The sequence below is a fragment of the Chroicocephalus ridibundus genome, chromosome 2 (assembly GCF_963924245.1).
Source record: "Chroicocephalus ridibundus chromosome 2, bChrRid1.1, whole genome shotgun sequence".
In the NCBI taxonomy this organism is placed as follows: domain Eukaryota; kingdom Metazoa; phylum Chordata; class Aves; order Charadriiformes; family Laridae; genus Chroicocephalus; species Chroicocephalus ridibundus.
The window spans coordinates 161,980,004-161,996,196 of record NC_086285.1 but is presented as its reverse complement, the minus strand read 5'-3'; the positions used below and the strand labels follow the sequence as shown (position 1 = coordinate 161,996,196).

Genomic DNA, 16,193 nt, shown 5'->3' with positions numbered 1-16,193 from the left:
TAAGGCTGTCATCAAGTTTAGAAGCCTATAGCAGCTGAGCCTATCCCCGTATCTGTCCGTCCTGTCAGAACGGCTCTTGCAGGGTTTCATTTCATAGACCTAAAATATCTAATAAACAAAAAATGACTCATTTTACAGCATGTAAATTGCAAAGCGAATAAACATCAGAAAGGAAAAGTCTTTTACTTATACTGAAAGTATATCACAACCCATCTTTATTCATGGACAAACCCTTCAAAATTGATAATCTTTCCAAAAAGCACAAGCTATAATGTGAAGTAATGTTGCTAGCGCAATCCAATACCCCCTACTCCGACCACTTTCATTTGTGCTCTAGGAACGTCAACACTCTCTCAATTCAACTGTACGTTAAACAAATGCCAAATTTCAGATAAGACAACTTAAAGACTATGACCCAAATAAAAGGGTACATACAGACAGCTGTAAGGAGTTCTGTGTAAAAAAGAAAATGTTAAAAAAGTTTATTTTTCTTTGTTTCCCCTGTAACAATCTGCATGGCCTATGGAGTTCACAACCAGAATCAAGATAACTGAGTTTTTTCGGTAGGAATTAAAGAAAAATCTAGTACCATATATGAAGTTATAAGCTTACAGAACTGTTTTCTTTTTTTCTAAAGCAATCACTTGCTAAATGGGAAGTTAGTCAAAGGAACATGCAATATCAAACTTCTTTGTAAATTGTATGCTTGAAGACATTAACTGAGATAGTGGAGGTCAATTCTATTGTTAGGAATTAAGTAGCTCTATTAAATAATTCTCCCTTTGGACAGAAGGTGTGATGTCAAGGATGCTTTTAAAAGAAAAACTGACCTTTTTTTTAATGTATATTCTCTGGCATCTTGGCATTCTGACTGGAGACTATTCAAACTCAATTTCCCTTTAATGGATTTATTCTGGAAGGGAAACCCTTTTCTTCCTATTAATTTCCTATCATAAAAAGGAGAACAAAACCACAAAATAGGTTTGTTCTTTACCTCATGTGCCTCCCTCCTTTCAGAACAAGGGAAAAACCATACCATGGATCCCTTCCTGTTTAACCCAGAACACTAAACCTGGAGTCTGCTTTGAGTTCGTACGAGGTGATTTTCTTCAGTTTTCTTAATTTTCCCTTACTTCTCCAGTTGCCTGCAAGCAGTTTCTTCCTAGCGGCAGATGGGGGCAGTACCTGAAAATTCCACAGTGTCTACTTTGCAGCTGGATAACTGCATTGCATGATAGTCAGGTGAGTTTTCAAGCATTTTCCTAACCATCAGGTAAACAGTACAAGTGCAATCAACACTGGAGTATCAGCTCTGAATCAGGTCTTTTGTACATACAGAGCCCTTGCTTATATCTACTCATATTTAACTTTCGTATTCCCACTCCAGCACAATGTCTTTGGGCTGACAAGAAAGAAGCAGAGATGGCAAAGGAAAAAATGCTTTGGTTTTCCATGTCAACATAAAAACTCGGAATCACACAATGGCACAGAAGGATTAGCAAACAACAACAAACTCAACAAGTATGTCAGATCTAATTGCTGAAGGCTGGGCATTAATTCTACAGTGCTTAGAGGAAGCATGAAGTGAGGTTTAAGCAGTTTAAATAAGGCCAGGGCAAAGTGTCTGCTTTCTCTGATCAAGAAACAGCCTGAGACAGAGAAGAGCACCCTCAGATTTTAGCACTGCATCATTGATGAAGGAAAGCCTTACAGAAGCTTTTTTATCTAGTAAAACAGAGGACTGGGAAGCTTCTGCCGCTTTTCTAGAATCACTGTGCTGTGAGAAATGTCTTAAAATACTTTAATTTAGAGGTATTCAACATAAGCCTTCAAAGGTCTTATGGAATATGACCTGAATTTCTCAGGCTTTTCTGCTAAGCTGATTGTTTCTGAAAATATCTTGATGAGCCATAATAGAAGAACAAATCTTTATAAAAAAAGATAAATAGCAGCAACTGCTTTTGACATGATGTCTAAGTCTTAAGGAACCCTTACCTTTTATACTATATTAACTGCTAGCTTATTCTGTGTAGCAATGTTGGGATATTCTCTTGGGAATGGTAGACAGAATGGTAGTTTCAACCTAACCCTCATGAAGATATCAGAATAGGTCATTAGGCTATTTTTGTGACAATCCTAGAACAGGCGTGCCAGCCACACAGTGCCAGTATTCTAGAGTATTTCCAAAATATGCATAAATGTAGTCAAAATACATTGTGATTAATGAATGCGACTGACATGGCCCTTTATATTTGAAATAGGCATCTTTTAGAATCAGCACTATGCCGTTTCTGTGTTTGAAACAGCAGCAGTATGGCAGGGGGCCTCATTGCTACGGGGAGAGTAAACGGTGTCTGATTGAAAGCTTCTAGTTTAATGGAACAGCCCAGTCTTAAGCACTGACATGGCCAGATACCAGGTTTAAGCACTGAGTGACTTGAAACTTTCTTCATCTTCATTGATGAAAAATAGTCTTTGCAACCAGTTGAGCTTCCTGTAACGCTTACTAGGGAAAAATGGAAAAATTACCCTGATTTTTCTTTTGCACATTATCACCACATGTAACTGCGGAACTGCTCCCTTTAGACAGAAGTCAGGGCAGTTTGAGAAAGTGACCAAAAAACCTTCCAAACATGAAGGTTTCCTTTTGTGCCAACATCACCTTTGTCCTTCTACACAGAGGTTGCACAGAACAGCAGCAAAGTAGGAAGAACAGAGGACGTCTCATGTTGAGGATATCCCTAGCAAGAGGTCTTACATGGCAGACCCTGACTGATATGACCACATCTGAACAGAACTCTTCCACAAGGACGCAGCTCTTTCCATAGAATCATAGAATGGTTTGGGTTGGAAGGGACCTTCAAGATCATCTAGTTCCAACCCCCTGCCATGGGCAGGGACACCTCCCACTAGACCAGGCTGCTCAAAGCCCCATCCAGCCTGGCCTCGAACACCTCCAGGGATGGGGCAGCCACAACAACTCTGGGCAACCTTTTCCAGTGTCTCACCACCCTCACAGTAAAGAATTTCTTCCTAATATCTAATCTAAATCTCCCCTCTCTCAGTCTAAAACCGTCACCCCTCATCCTATCACTACACACCCTGATAGAGAGTCCCTCCTCATCTTTCCTGCAGGCCTCCTTTAGTGCTGAAAGGTCTCCCTGGAGCCTTCTCTTTTCCAGGCTCAACCACCCCAACTCTCTCAGCCTGTTCTCATAGATGTTCTCCAGCCCTCTGATCATCTTTGTGGCCTCCTCTGGACCCACTCCAACAGATCCATGTTCTTCTTATGTAGGGGGCCCCAGAGATGGATGCAGTGCTCCATGTGGGGTCTCACCAGAGCACAGCAGAGGGGCAGAATCACCTCCCTTGAGAATCCTACCAGATCCTCCTTCCAGATTCCTACCAGTTCTTCAGACGCAGCTGCTTCTGATATCAAAAAGCACCCATCTACAGTAAACAGGAAGAACAATGTAATGCAAATGTTGCTGTCAAGATAACAGTCACTGTAGTGAAGCTTCTCATAACTCCACAATTGTCTTGAACACTGAGTTGAGTACCTGTTCTTAATGCTTTTGTGGATCACTAGAACACCATATTCTGTAACCCAATTAACAGCAGGACAATACAAAACCAGGATATCAAGAGGAGATCCACATCTTTTCTTGTACCTTGCAGACAGATTTTTATTTAGTGGCAGAAGTGGCACTTCTTAGCAGAAGCTTTTGGTACATATTCTCATCCCTGTTTCTCAGTTTATGTCTGTAAACAGATAATGATCTCAGAAAACATTTGAGACCTATAAGTGAAAGCTTTATAAAATACAGAAAAATGATGCAATCTTCCTTAAATTATATCCCATTGTGCTCTCATATGGATAATACAAAGAGGAAATCTATTACCTATAATCCTAAAAGATGATCAGAGTGCCCTCTCAAGGATTCCCTTAGCTATCACTATTTAGAAATTACTTTTTACAGCAGAAGATGTAATAGATTTCACTTTTGAAGCATAGTGAAATGCCCTCGGAGGCATCTGTGTTCTGGTGCTACCTGCCAGGCAGAGAACTATACAGATTTCCCTAAAGCCAACAGTTTTATGATCTGAAATGTCCAATTACTGCTGTCTGTGAACTCATTTAGTATTCCCCCTTCCATGTCCTATCTCTCAAAACAGGAAAGGTAAATGGCAAGTAGCAGAGGTGACTGAAGCAGGCAGTACAAATAAGGCTTCTTCTCAGGAACAGCAGAGGCAGCTATAGCTTTACCTTGAAGCTGTGAATAGGATACAGCAACAATCCATTCCTAAACACGAAAAAATGTTAAGTAAAATGTCAAAAATTTGCTACTTCAAACAAGAAAGCACCAGCAAAAAAAAATAAAAACTCAGGCTGCCTTAATATCACATTTTGGTTCAGCCTGTGCATTAGAACCAAATCCCAGCCATCCCCACCATGCATTTGTCTGGTTGGCAAATGAGTCTGGGGGAAGTGAACGAGACTGGTGTCAGAGGAAACTAAACTGGGAGTCTTAAACTATCCAAGCGTGTACCAAGTGTGTTCCAACTGCTAAATGGAGAAGGGAGATGAGAACTAACATAATCATTAACATGGAAAATGATGCGTTTTCTTCCCTTTCCCTCCAGACAAGGCTACTCGGGACAGCAGAAGCAGCAGAGAATAGTGAAGACCTGAAAGGTATGGGTCAAAACCTTTAGACTATCCATTGCGTGTGGGTATTATTGCGTTTAGTTCTTGCTTATCCCTCGAGTCCTGCATAAGATGTTGTTAGGGATCCAAGATGATGTTACTTGTCACAGATTGGAGTCCAAGTGAACACCGCCTCTAATACATCATCGTCCACAAAAACCACACAGACGGTATGTCACCATTTTGCCATTAGAAACACCACTCAGGAAGTATCAGTACAACTTTCGCCAGTTTCTTATAAATTTGATACTCTTACTCATCAATTGAAATTGAATAGCATTTGAGAAAAAAAAAAATCATAAAAGTGCCATCAAGTAATGCATTCGATTAAAGAAAGATTATGCTTACTGTTTTCGGGGCTCCAAAATCATAAGCATCTGACAGATTTAAAAGCAATGTATTCCCAGGTTTGAGATCTTTCCAGTGTCTCCCCAGTGCCCCTCACTCAGGCGAGGTTCCAGCCTTGCCTCTCCCAGTACAATAAGGCAGATCTCTGCCTCTTGAGTTAGAGAGAATTCAATCCACTTCACTGCTAACACTTGTCTGCTGGCCTTATGTGAGCTCTCCTGCTTTTATCAACATGTATGTTCCAAGCACATCGCATCTGACACAGCACAAACCTCAAATTATGATGGTTACTAAACTGTATTTTTCATCACCTGTCAACTGAATGATGACAAAATTGTGCTTAAAAGTGCAATTTACAGCTCCCAGTATTTCTTCTTAAATAAAATACAAGCAGGAGAAATAAGACCAATTTAAAGTTTTCCTGCAACCATCTCTGTTTTCTGGAGTTGTCCAATTAAATAGATATTTCCTCATAAACACAAAGAGGCGAGACTTTTCTTCCCTTGAAAGCAACCAAGTACTACAGGACAATCTAAGAGAAAAAACTGCAACTTTCAAGTACTGCTAGTAAGCAGACATCGTATGTTGACTAGCAACCAGCAAAACAGTGTCAAATCTTCAGCTACAAAAAGGTGTTCTGTGACAAAAATATGTTCTGAACTGATGAAGCCTGATTTCTCATGCCTCTCTCATTCAACTCGTAGACACTGGCTTCCAAGAAAGCGTGAGTTTCCAGTGAAGTTCCTTCTCCACTCCACGCTGGGGAAAATAAATCTTCCCTATGGATATTCTTCACTGTCTGCTGCGAGCGTGAATTTATGATGCTGCCCTTTCTCTAGTCATAGAGAGACTATGTCGTCTCTCTTCCTTGTCGTGGCATCTCCTAATGAAACCAGTAGGAAGTTCATTATGTGAGACATTTGAAAAGTTATTTCTAACTGAATAATAACTTTAATTTGTAAGATTCGGAAGTCTGATTATCCAGGCTCTGTCCCCAAAGACAACACATCTAGGAGCACTGCTGCAGCATACTGCTGAGGCCCAGCAACAGAATACACTCCTTCCTTTTTCTTACCTCCACCATCCAAGCTTAAAGTACCTTTTTAAAAAAAACAAACCATACTGTAATTAAATTGAAGCCTTCACGTAATTACAATATTTTAAAACTATGACTAATTCCACGAGTTACCATTAATAACTACAGTATAGCATTTTATATTTCAAAAATATTCACCGTTAATGAGTTTTCTTTCTAAGGACTTCTCAAAAGATCTTATTTGACCTATTCATTTGTCTTGTTTTCACCTATGCAACCAGTCAAGGAAAAAAATCCTACAAAATACTCGTCCTCTTATAATTATATTGTGGTAATTCAAGCACCCAGTTTAAGATGCTGTAGGATCACCCAAGTAAAATTAAACCAATCACACAAAATAATCTAATTTTATTAAGTAATCGCTTTTTTGGATTCCTCAAGTAGTTAAAATTTCATGCTACTACTTTTTGTACTACTATAACACCCCTAAGTTTTCTCCAACAGGTCTCTAAATTTATTTTAAAATGCATTTTCATTTGTTTAGAAAACATTGAGGCATAGTCATAGTCAAGTTTAATACCTAAGTCATGAAGAAAACAAATTATTTTTGGTATCTAAAAAGCACTTTACTAAGCATAATTAGTACAAATTAAAAGTAATCCTAACATTTCTTAAACAGTAATTTACTAATGTTAACATGACAAGGATTTTAAAAACCTTTCCCAATTTTATGAGTGCAGCGTGTGATGTACTTGTGTTAAGATTAATTTTTTCTTTAAAGATAAGCTTTCTTCCATCATTACGCTTGGATTGCCTTAGTCTTATTCCTGCTTACTGAGGTTTCAGACCAGATTTCTGCAAACCGGTTTTAAAAGAAAATTGAAACGTGTATGCGAGACTCACAGGTGAAACTATCGGTGCTATTGAGGCATGTCCGATTATTTTATCATGTCACATTTTAACAGGTAACAAAAAAGGAAAACAATCTATCTAAACCTGAAGAACTAGATCTGAAAAACTGCAGAAAATCTCTTCCAATAATATGAGCGTAAAATTTAAGCGGAAAACCACATAGCAGGGATTTTCAGTTAAAAGACACATTAGCCTCTTTATGCTAATGCTTTTGCGGCTTTAGTTGCGCAGAATTATAACCTCCAATAAGCTCGTACATAGCAGGTGTTCAGAAGCAACAATTGCAAAATACTAGCCATTTGCACTGTGCCCAGAAATCAAACTGCTGTGGATTGATTTGATTTATTAGCCAGAGCATGAAATACAAACAGCTCCTAGCCTTAAAATCCAGAGCATTACATCTTGGAAAGCTACAGTAACAGACACTGCTTTGCATATAATGCATATTTATACACCCTGGAAATGCGTGATTGCTGACAAACTTAACAATGTAAATTTAAAACACTGAGCATCACAAACAAAATGTTAGCAATTAACTTTCGAATACCAGTAGCAACACCTCTATAAGCTAATTTCAAATCCATATACTCAGCTCTTTATGAAAATCCTCCTCTTTTAAACAATACTGTCGTCATCTTTTGTGGGACTACTAAGCATGGTTTCAGAATGTACCTAAAAATTTGAGTTCTAATGGAAAAATGGGGAGGGTCTTGCCACAAACTACATAATAGGAATCAGGTTCTCTCAAAACTAAGGTGCCTCTGGAGCCGCATAAAATCAGGGATTGAGAGATTTGAAGGATTTTAGAAAACCAATTTATTTGCATTATTTAGGCATCAGTTGAACAATGGCCACTGCCAGATCTGAAGGTGGGGCTTTTTCAGTCCTCTTTTCAACCCAATCTGGTTACTTAGTTCTTCAGTAACCACCGCAAGCTCTGAATGACAAGGTTCCTCAAACCCTTCAAACCACGAGGTCTTTGTGCACAGTCCTCCCTATTTTAAAGCAATTTTGTGTCTTGAATCAGTCACCGTTGAAAACAGTGGTAAAGAACAAGGCTTCACAGCACGGTGTTTGTAACGCTGCGTTTTTAACATGCTTAGGAATTACCACATGCTTTTAGATAAATAGAATAAAGTTGCAGTATGTACTTCTCCCTTCCCAACACCTTCTCTAATAAACAGAATGAAGTAGCGGTACTGAAACATAGGTATACTAAAGAGAATTTGCCAGTTCCCTCAATTCAGACTAGCCAGCCTGCATGGCTCTAAGGTTTGAAGGCGACTTACAGGTATTGGAATGTACCACATTTTGGTGTGATTTGGAATAGTAGCCGTTACTGGCAGGTATGCAAGCAGAGCAACTGAGAAATACTACGTTTAAGCCAATTGCAGAATGGTTGTTGCAGACAGATCTAGAGCATTAATAGGCAAGCGCCCCCCTGCTCTGGCAGGGGGTTGGACTAGATCTCCAGAGGTCCCTTCCAACCCCTACCACTCTGTGAAGTGGGGAAAACAAAAAACATTGCAGAAAACAGTAGCCAAAACCAGCAATTACCCTAAATCCTAATCTCTCCTCTTTTGTATCAGTGCTTAGATTAAATTCTGCAATGGAGTGAAGGCGAAAATACCCTGACTGAAGATTTGTAATTTTAAAACTGTTTTAGATAAGTTGTAAGAACACAAAGCGACATTACTACACAAATGACTTTCTTGCCTGTCCTGGTTTAGCCTGGGGTGAAGCTGACTTTCTTACTGGTATGGTGCTCTGTTTTGGATCTGGGATGAGAATAGTGTTGAGAGCAGACTGGTGGGTTTTTGTTGTTGCTGAGCACTCAAGGCCTTTTCTGCTCCTCACACCACCCCACCAGTGAGTAGGCCGGGGGTGAACAAGAAGTTGGGAAGGGACACAGTTGGGAAAACTGACTCTAACCTACCAAAGGGATATCCCAGACCACATGATGACATGCTCAGCATACGTAAGCTGCGGGAAGGAGAAGGAAAGGCGGGGGATGTTCAGATTGATGGTGTTTGTCTTCCCAAGTAACCGCTACACATGATGGAGCCCTGCTTTCTTGGAGATGGCTGAACACCTGCCTGCCCATGGGAAGCAGTGAATGAATTCCTTATTTCGCTTCGCTTATGTGCAGGGCTTTTGCTTTACCTTTACCTGTTAAAGCTTTACCTTTTAAACTGTCTTTATCTCAACCCATGAGTTTTTCCTCACTTTTACTTTTCCGATTCTCTCCCCCATCCTAACTGGGGTGAGTGAGCGAGCGGCTACATGGTTCTAGTTGCTGGCTGGGGTAAACCATGGCATTGCCCCTAAACAGACACAGGCATATAGTTATACAAACTATTCCTGTTTGCTGATCCAGGCTGCTGATCTCTGTTGTAGATAAAAAGACAATGAAGCTAGACAAAAGCAGGTCGGTTGTTTTTTTTTTTTTTCTCCAAGACAAGCAGTATTCAGTTTTAAATACCAGCAGACAAGCCTAAAGTTGTTTGAAACTTCTGAGTGCCATGAAGCAGACAGATGGGGTTCTCCGCAGTTTTTTTTTTTTTATACTACAGTAGCTGTGTTACCCATTCTCTCTTGATAGCAAACTTAAAAGCACACAGTAAACCTTTAATGTTGTTGGAGAGGTAACAAACCCGGCCCGCTTTCTCGGCAACCTTGTCACATAATCTGAATTTTAGCAACAAACATCGTTCTCTGGCATGTTAACTTTCTGCAGCATCTGTCACTGCTATGAATGGTTGATCATAAGTACCTCTCTAGTCATCTCAATGCTATTAAGCAGATGGCAGCGCTAAATCCGAATGATGTAGTACATCTCCCTGGTGGACTTTGTTTCCATACACTACCATTATTCTACAATTCCTCCGTGATAAATCTTATGTATTCTGGAGAACATTAAACAGTGAACTGACAGTGGCAATTGATTTATTAGCATCCATTTCCCTTTGCCCTATTATTGTCTTCGCCAACACTTGTGCGGATCATACATGGAGCCGCTAAGGGGCAAAAGCTCTTTTGCTCAATTTGAAACATATTTCAGAGATTTAAAATGAATAGATTTTTTTCTTCATGCTGAAAATGTTTTAACCTGATCTACAAATTTAAATGAAGACTGAACTAAATGCTCCCGTTTCCTCCATAATATTCTTCTCTAAATTTTCATAGTAAAATCGGTCTAGCATTAACATCAGGCCATTAAAACACCCACTACTTTCTGCAATAAATCCAAATAAAGGATTACAGTTCTAGACAGATGTGGGGAAGCCCTTTAAGAGTCAGCTAGGTCATGTAAGTAAGGATGCATATGTGCTGGTGAGGGGAGCTGACACATCTGTGTTCATCTGACCTAAGAAAATACCAGCACCAGCAGTCACATGAGTGTGACATTTCACACCTGTAACTCACGTTCTATCGTAAGATCCCAAAGAGGTTTTTAGCATACAACTGCACATGTTAAGTTACTACATATGCATATAGAAGATATTTTATGAAGGAATTACTGACTGCATAATGTGAAGTCTCCCTGCCTGGCAGAGGAACGTTCAGCCTAGTCTTGCTGCTCTCCTTAGCTAGGCACTGAGTTATCAGCCATAAATGATGATCATTTTGACAGCATTCATTATGCTCTACTAAGGTAAAACTGTCTTGGCTGCTTTAAGTGTTTGCTAGCCTTTAGTTTTCAGAAATTAAGAAATATTTTGTTAAATTAATTGTATATTTTTTTAATAAAAATACTGAACAGCCCGGTTGATTAACCATCCCAGTTCATATTGGTAAAAATAACACCTACCAATCCTCTGCAAAAACTATACACATAATTTAGACACATCTCTTCTAAAAATCAATTAAGATATTAGTAAAGCTCAGTACAACTCCAAGGGATAAGTCTTTTTGACCATACAAAAAATAATTCTGTTAAAAGACATCCTGAAGCACTATTTGGGGCTTTGTTGCACAACCAACCACCTGTGGATAAGAAAATATTTTAAAGGAAAATAATTTTTTATAGGATTACAGGGCGTTAAGGTAGATGAGAACTCGGAGAAAACTCTGATGTTTCTCTCCCCATTAGTGCTGTGACGGGTTTTAACTAAAGCTTCAGATTGCTAAGCACAGAAAGGATACAGTCGCACACAATGTCAAATAAAACACCATTAAACTTTTAAACACACATGATTTGGTAGCAGCAAGGAGTTAGGCTATAGAAAGGAAGAATTGTTTACAGAGGTATCCAAAGTCTCATCTACCTTAATGCACACAAATATACAGTGCGCTATTTTTCATATCTGAACATATCACCCATCCTATTCCATCTCAAATTTGGCCATTTCTGGGAAATACACTAGAAACATCAAAATTAGAAACACTAAAGGATAGTCACGTTGTGTTTTACTGAATGGTCAAATTCGGAGAATTTCCATCTTCAACAGATGAATCGCTAAAATAGGCAAAAACTTCAAAACCAAAACGAGTATTTCAACTGCCTCCACTGTATCACACATGTACACTGTACACACAACGTACACTCGTGAACATTAACCAGGTAAGAGAGGCACAGGCAGAGGGGTCATATACTGAAAAACTACTGCAAATAATTTAATGAGCAAATCCACCTTTTCAGTTTACTAGCTATTTCTCAAATTTCTTCTTTAATACCCAACATCATCACAACCTTCCAGAGAAATTAATATCAGAAGACATACTAGAAATACTATTGCATTTTAAGATTACTATTTCCAACTCACAGGAGGAAAGACGAAAAGTTATTTACACACGGTAGTCACTAAATGATGCATTTTAAACACGTGAATGCCCTCTGTGCGCAAATGTATTTTCTTCACATTCTTTATGAGGGCAAAATAGCAAGAATGATATAAGACCAAACTATGAAAACAATACAATTTTCCCTAATTTCCTTCACAGTAAGGACATTGTAATGCACCTAAATATGATAAGTGTCTCTTAGTGGTTACAAAATGACATTTTGCAATATGGGCTACTATTTGATATTCAGATTAAAGATAGGAATGCTGTTCTAGGTAGCTCAGATGGCTGTTTATAGTTATTACTTTTTGCCTGCCAATACAATCCTAAAAATCTTTTTGCCAAGCCAGAAAATGAGTGTCGATACCCCATGAGAAACGTACAAGTGAATAATTTCTTGTTTTCTTTTACCGTGCAGCACTTAATAAAATTACAGGGAAAAAATGAAGTAATCATTCAGAAGATAACGGATTCAACAAAATCTAACAGTATACGTATTGTGAAACTACACGTAGAATACAAAGCAAAGCAATCATTTTATGAAGTATCTCCTTCCAGACTGGGATAAGCATGTGCACATATTAGATCTAAGAATATTTATATATATTCTTATGTATTAGCCCTTTACAACAGCAATTTCATTTCTTGGAAGATTTGCTTTCTGCTAATTTCAATTCAAAGGAAAAAAAAATCTTAGTGAAAACCTTCTTCACATGGAAAAATAACAAATTCAAGTAATGTTTAGTTTTGTCTCAGGCAAATGACTTTGTAATGCAGTCCAAACGTTTGTGTGCAATAAACCCATTTACCAACACTATAAGTAGTAAAACAATAGAATTACCAACATAAAAGCTGAGGACTATTTTAGTAATTTTCTTTTTGGACAGAAAACCATTATCAGCAGCTGCTGCCTAAACGTAACATCCCACAGAACCTCATATTTTGCAGGTCCTACACTGCTGGTTTCTTAAGTCATATTATTTTTGCCAGTTTTCAGTAGCTTACAAGACTCCGTAGGAACCAAGTATGAGACACAAAGGGGTTTTCAATCTGTTAGTTCTCAACAATAATGACACTTGAACTTTCCACTAAGCTTTTTCACATTGACTAAATAGTTGGGCACAGGGAAATATTCATAAAGCCCTGGAGGGAAGAGTGGGCCAAGAAAGCTGGTTAATATTCAAGGATCACCTCTTCCAAGCTCAGGAAAAACACATCACAACAAAGAGGAAGTCAGGCTGCGTGCAACAGAAGCGTGGCCAGCAGGTCGAGGGAGGTGATTCTCCCCCTCTATTCAGCCCTGGTGAGACCCCACCTGGAGTACTGTGTCCAGCTCTGGAGCTCTCAGCACAGGAAGGACATGGACCTGTTGGAGCAGGTCCAGAAGAGAGACACAAAAGTGGTCAGAGGGCTGGAGCACCTCTGCTATGAGAACAGGCTGAGAAAGATGGGGATGTTCAGCCTGGAGAAGAGAAGGCTCCAAGGAGACCTTACTGCGGCCTTTCATTGCTTAAAGGGGGCTACAGGAGAGACGGGGAGGGACCCTTGATCAGGGAGTGTAGTGATAAGACAAGGGCTAATGGTTTTAAACTCAAGGAGGGGAGACTTAGATTAGATATTAGGAAGAAATTCTTTACTCTGAGGGTGGTAAAACACTGGAACAGGTTGCCCAGAGTTGTTGTGGATGCCCCATCCCTGGAGGTGTTCGAGACCGGGCTGGATGGGGCTTTGAGCAGCCTGGTCTGGTGGGAGGTGTCCCTGCCCATGGCAGGGGGGTTGGAACTAGATGATCTTTAAGGTCCCTTACAAATCTAACCATTCCATAATTATACAACAAAATTTAAGTTAGGTGTGTCAACACAATAGCAAAGCAGATATCAGGTATAAACAGCTTTGTTTTCAACTTTGCTGTGAACAGTTCTGTACTATTTCAGATATAGCTACACTGTAAAAAAGTCTTAAATATTTAGCAGAAGGTGAAACAGTCTAATCAGCATCTATTTATCAACATCACAATATCCACCCATATCTCCCTTTCCTACTGTTTTTGTCTTCCCACAGCACAAGTTTTGAAGCTCTAATCACTCCAAAAAAAACCAAAGCAGTAATGCAGAACTAGAGCACTTTATTTTTTTTTTTACCATTTTCTCAACATTCTTGTTTCAACTATCTGAAGTTTATTGCCGTAGAAGTTTGAAGAAATTCTCGATGACATTACAAAATCTACTACTGACTAACTAGGAATGCTTGGTCTAAGAGAATAAGAGCAAGAATAAATTACAACTCAGTAAAAGGTGCACGGAAGGTCCCTTTCCAGATGTGCACGTTAGAAGTACCTAATAGTGGGGACGATAAGTCAAGCTGATAAATAATGTGTCACATGATATTTGCCATTAAGTTCAAACTATCACCTAATACAAGTAGTTTGTACTTCATAGCATTTTTCCCATCGTTCGGATACATTAGTATTTCTTGTAATTCATGGAGTTTTTCAAATAGCAACTTCTTTGAAGAAAGCAACATTTTAAGAAAATAAATTGGATGTGCTTAAAAATACTCTTGAGAATAAAATGGGGAAAGGAACACAAATGGCAAGAGATTCAAATTTCTCACAAAGACAATTCCACAAAGGAGTAAAACTAAAGAGTGTACTGCTGTTTTAACAGTCAAATAAAGGTGAAATACTGGAATATAACCACATTTAAGTAGTAAGAAAATACAGTCAGCTCTGTGTTTCAGATGATTTAATACCTTTATAAAGTTTTTTTCCTCTTCCTGCCCCTACTCCCTCCCAAAATGAATCTGAATTAAGTTTTCCTGAACTTCTGAAAACTTTCTGATTTATGATTTCACATCATTAAAACTCTTCGCAGTTCTCATTTCTGCTTCTTTTCAACTACTCGACTTTACTTTTATACTTATAGAGACAAATAACACTGGGGGTTATTTCTAATAAGCCTCTTATAACATTTTTGCTGTTTAAGATGAAATTGAAAAAATCTTTAAGTAAAACTAACTTTCCAACTGTAGAATATTTCAAATGTAGTAACAGCATATCTGGAGACTTACCTTTGTGCTTGAGTGCTATAGCTGTTATCATAGGAATCATAGCTTTGCTCATCATAAGCAGTTCCATAACCGTCATCATACTCCTGAAAGGATATAAAATAAAGGCAATATTAACCGTAAGCACACTCCAGAAACAAAGTAGCAACCTAGTGCTAAATATAGAAGACAATACTTTCCTGAAATCATATATGACATACATATGTCATGAAATGGCAAAATCTTAGTGATATTAATAGAAACTACTTCCATTTAGGAGGTAACACACACCTAAGTCTATAATTACTTTAAAAGTATTTTGAACTATTGGCAATGTGCTTTGATGAGATTTTTTTTAAGTTAACACTGGCTCATGCAGAGACAGTACAAATGCTTCATGTCTCCACGTAATTGCATTTGAGATGATTGAATTACTGATCTTGAGAGCAGCTCTGGAAAGCACCTCAAGAATCAAGACATCTCAAATACTATGCAACTTAGGTAGCTGGTTTGTTTCTGGACAATAAATTCAATATTATATAGAGATTATGTAGGGGAAATTCCCTGTAGATAAGACTAGTAAGAATGACTGGTTTCCTTCTTTGAACGCCCTCTGTATACTCTTCAAGTTGTGGGAGCTCAGCATCCATTAAGAAACGAAGAGTAAAGATTTCTTCCTCCTCCCACATTATCCGCACTATTTAAGTATACACTGTAGTAACACTCTTCCCAAAATAGCACTGGATTTAAATACCAAGTTAAACAAACCACTAACTCCAGCTACAAGCCATACAGAAGTTTAAGCTAAAACCAAGTAACAATAATGCTGTATTTTCCCAGAAACGGTTGAATGACAAATCCAAAGAACTGTCACCAATTTGTTTCATCCAATAATAAGCCCGAGCTAAACCCATGAAAAGTGGAAATGGCACATCCTTTGTAGTGATTCCTAGGAAATCCCAGTATCCAAATCCTGTCCAAATACACCAAAGACCTTAACGGATATTTAGGCATATCTTGTCCAATTTTGCCAGATGAGTGATCTAATGAGGAGACACTTTGAAGATTCAAGGACTCAGAGAAATGAAAGTCAGGCATCATCTTATATACGATGTTTTCTGAATAAGTGTCTATCAAACCCTGGCAATGTAAGGATAGAGTCTCATGAAAGAACAAACTCTTTACCAGGAAGAGAAACCTTTAAGAATCTTTCAATGATGACAGAAAACAAAAACAACCAGCAGTATCAATTAGGTAGGGATGACAAATGATGGACTGTCCAACTCTAGTAGAAAAACATCTCCAATGATTGGAACCTGACAGCTTTCTAGGCATTGGAAGGAAAGCTTTCTATAGCAG

General features: G+C 38.6%; 1 protein-coding gene across 4 annotated transcripts in view; it reads right to left on the bottom strand.

Moving 5' to 3' along the window:
• Positions 1-16,193, bottom strand: part of KHDRBS3 (KH RNA binding domain containing, signal transduction associated 3) — a 94,012-nt gene that overhangs the window by 10,561 nt on the left and 67,258 nt on the right. For all 4 annotated transcript variants that reach the window (XR_010070085.1, XR_010070086.1, XR_010070087.1 and 1 more), the window contains one exon: positions 14,859-14,941. Coding sequence is in view for 1 of the 4 variants with exons in the window: in XM_063327581.1 (XP_063183651.1) it covers positions 14,859-14,941 (83 nt within the window). In the remaining 3 variants the exon portion in view is untranslated. The remainder of the gene's footprint in view (positions 1-14,858; positions 14,942-16,193) is intronic.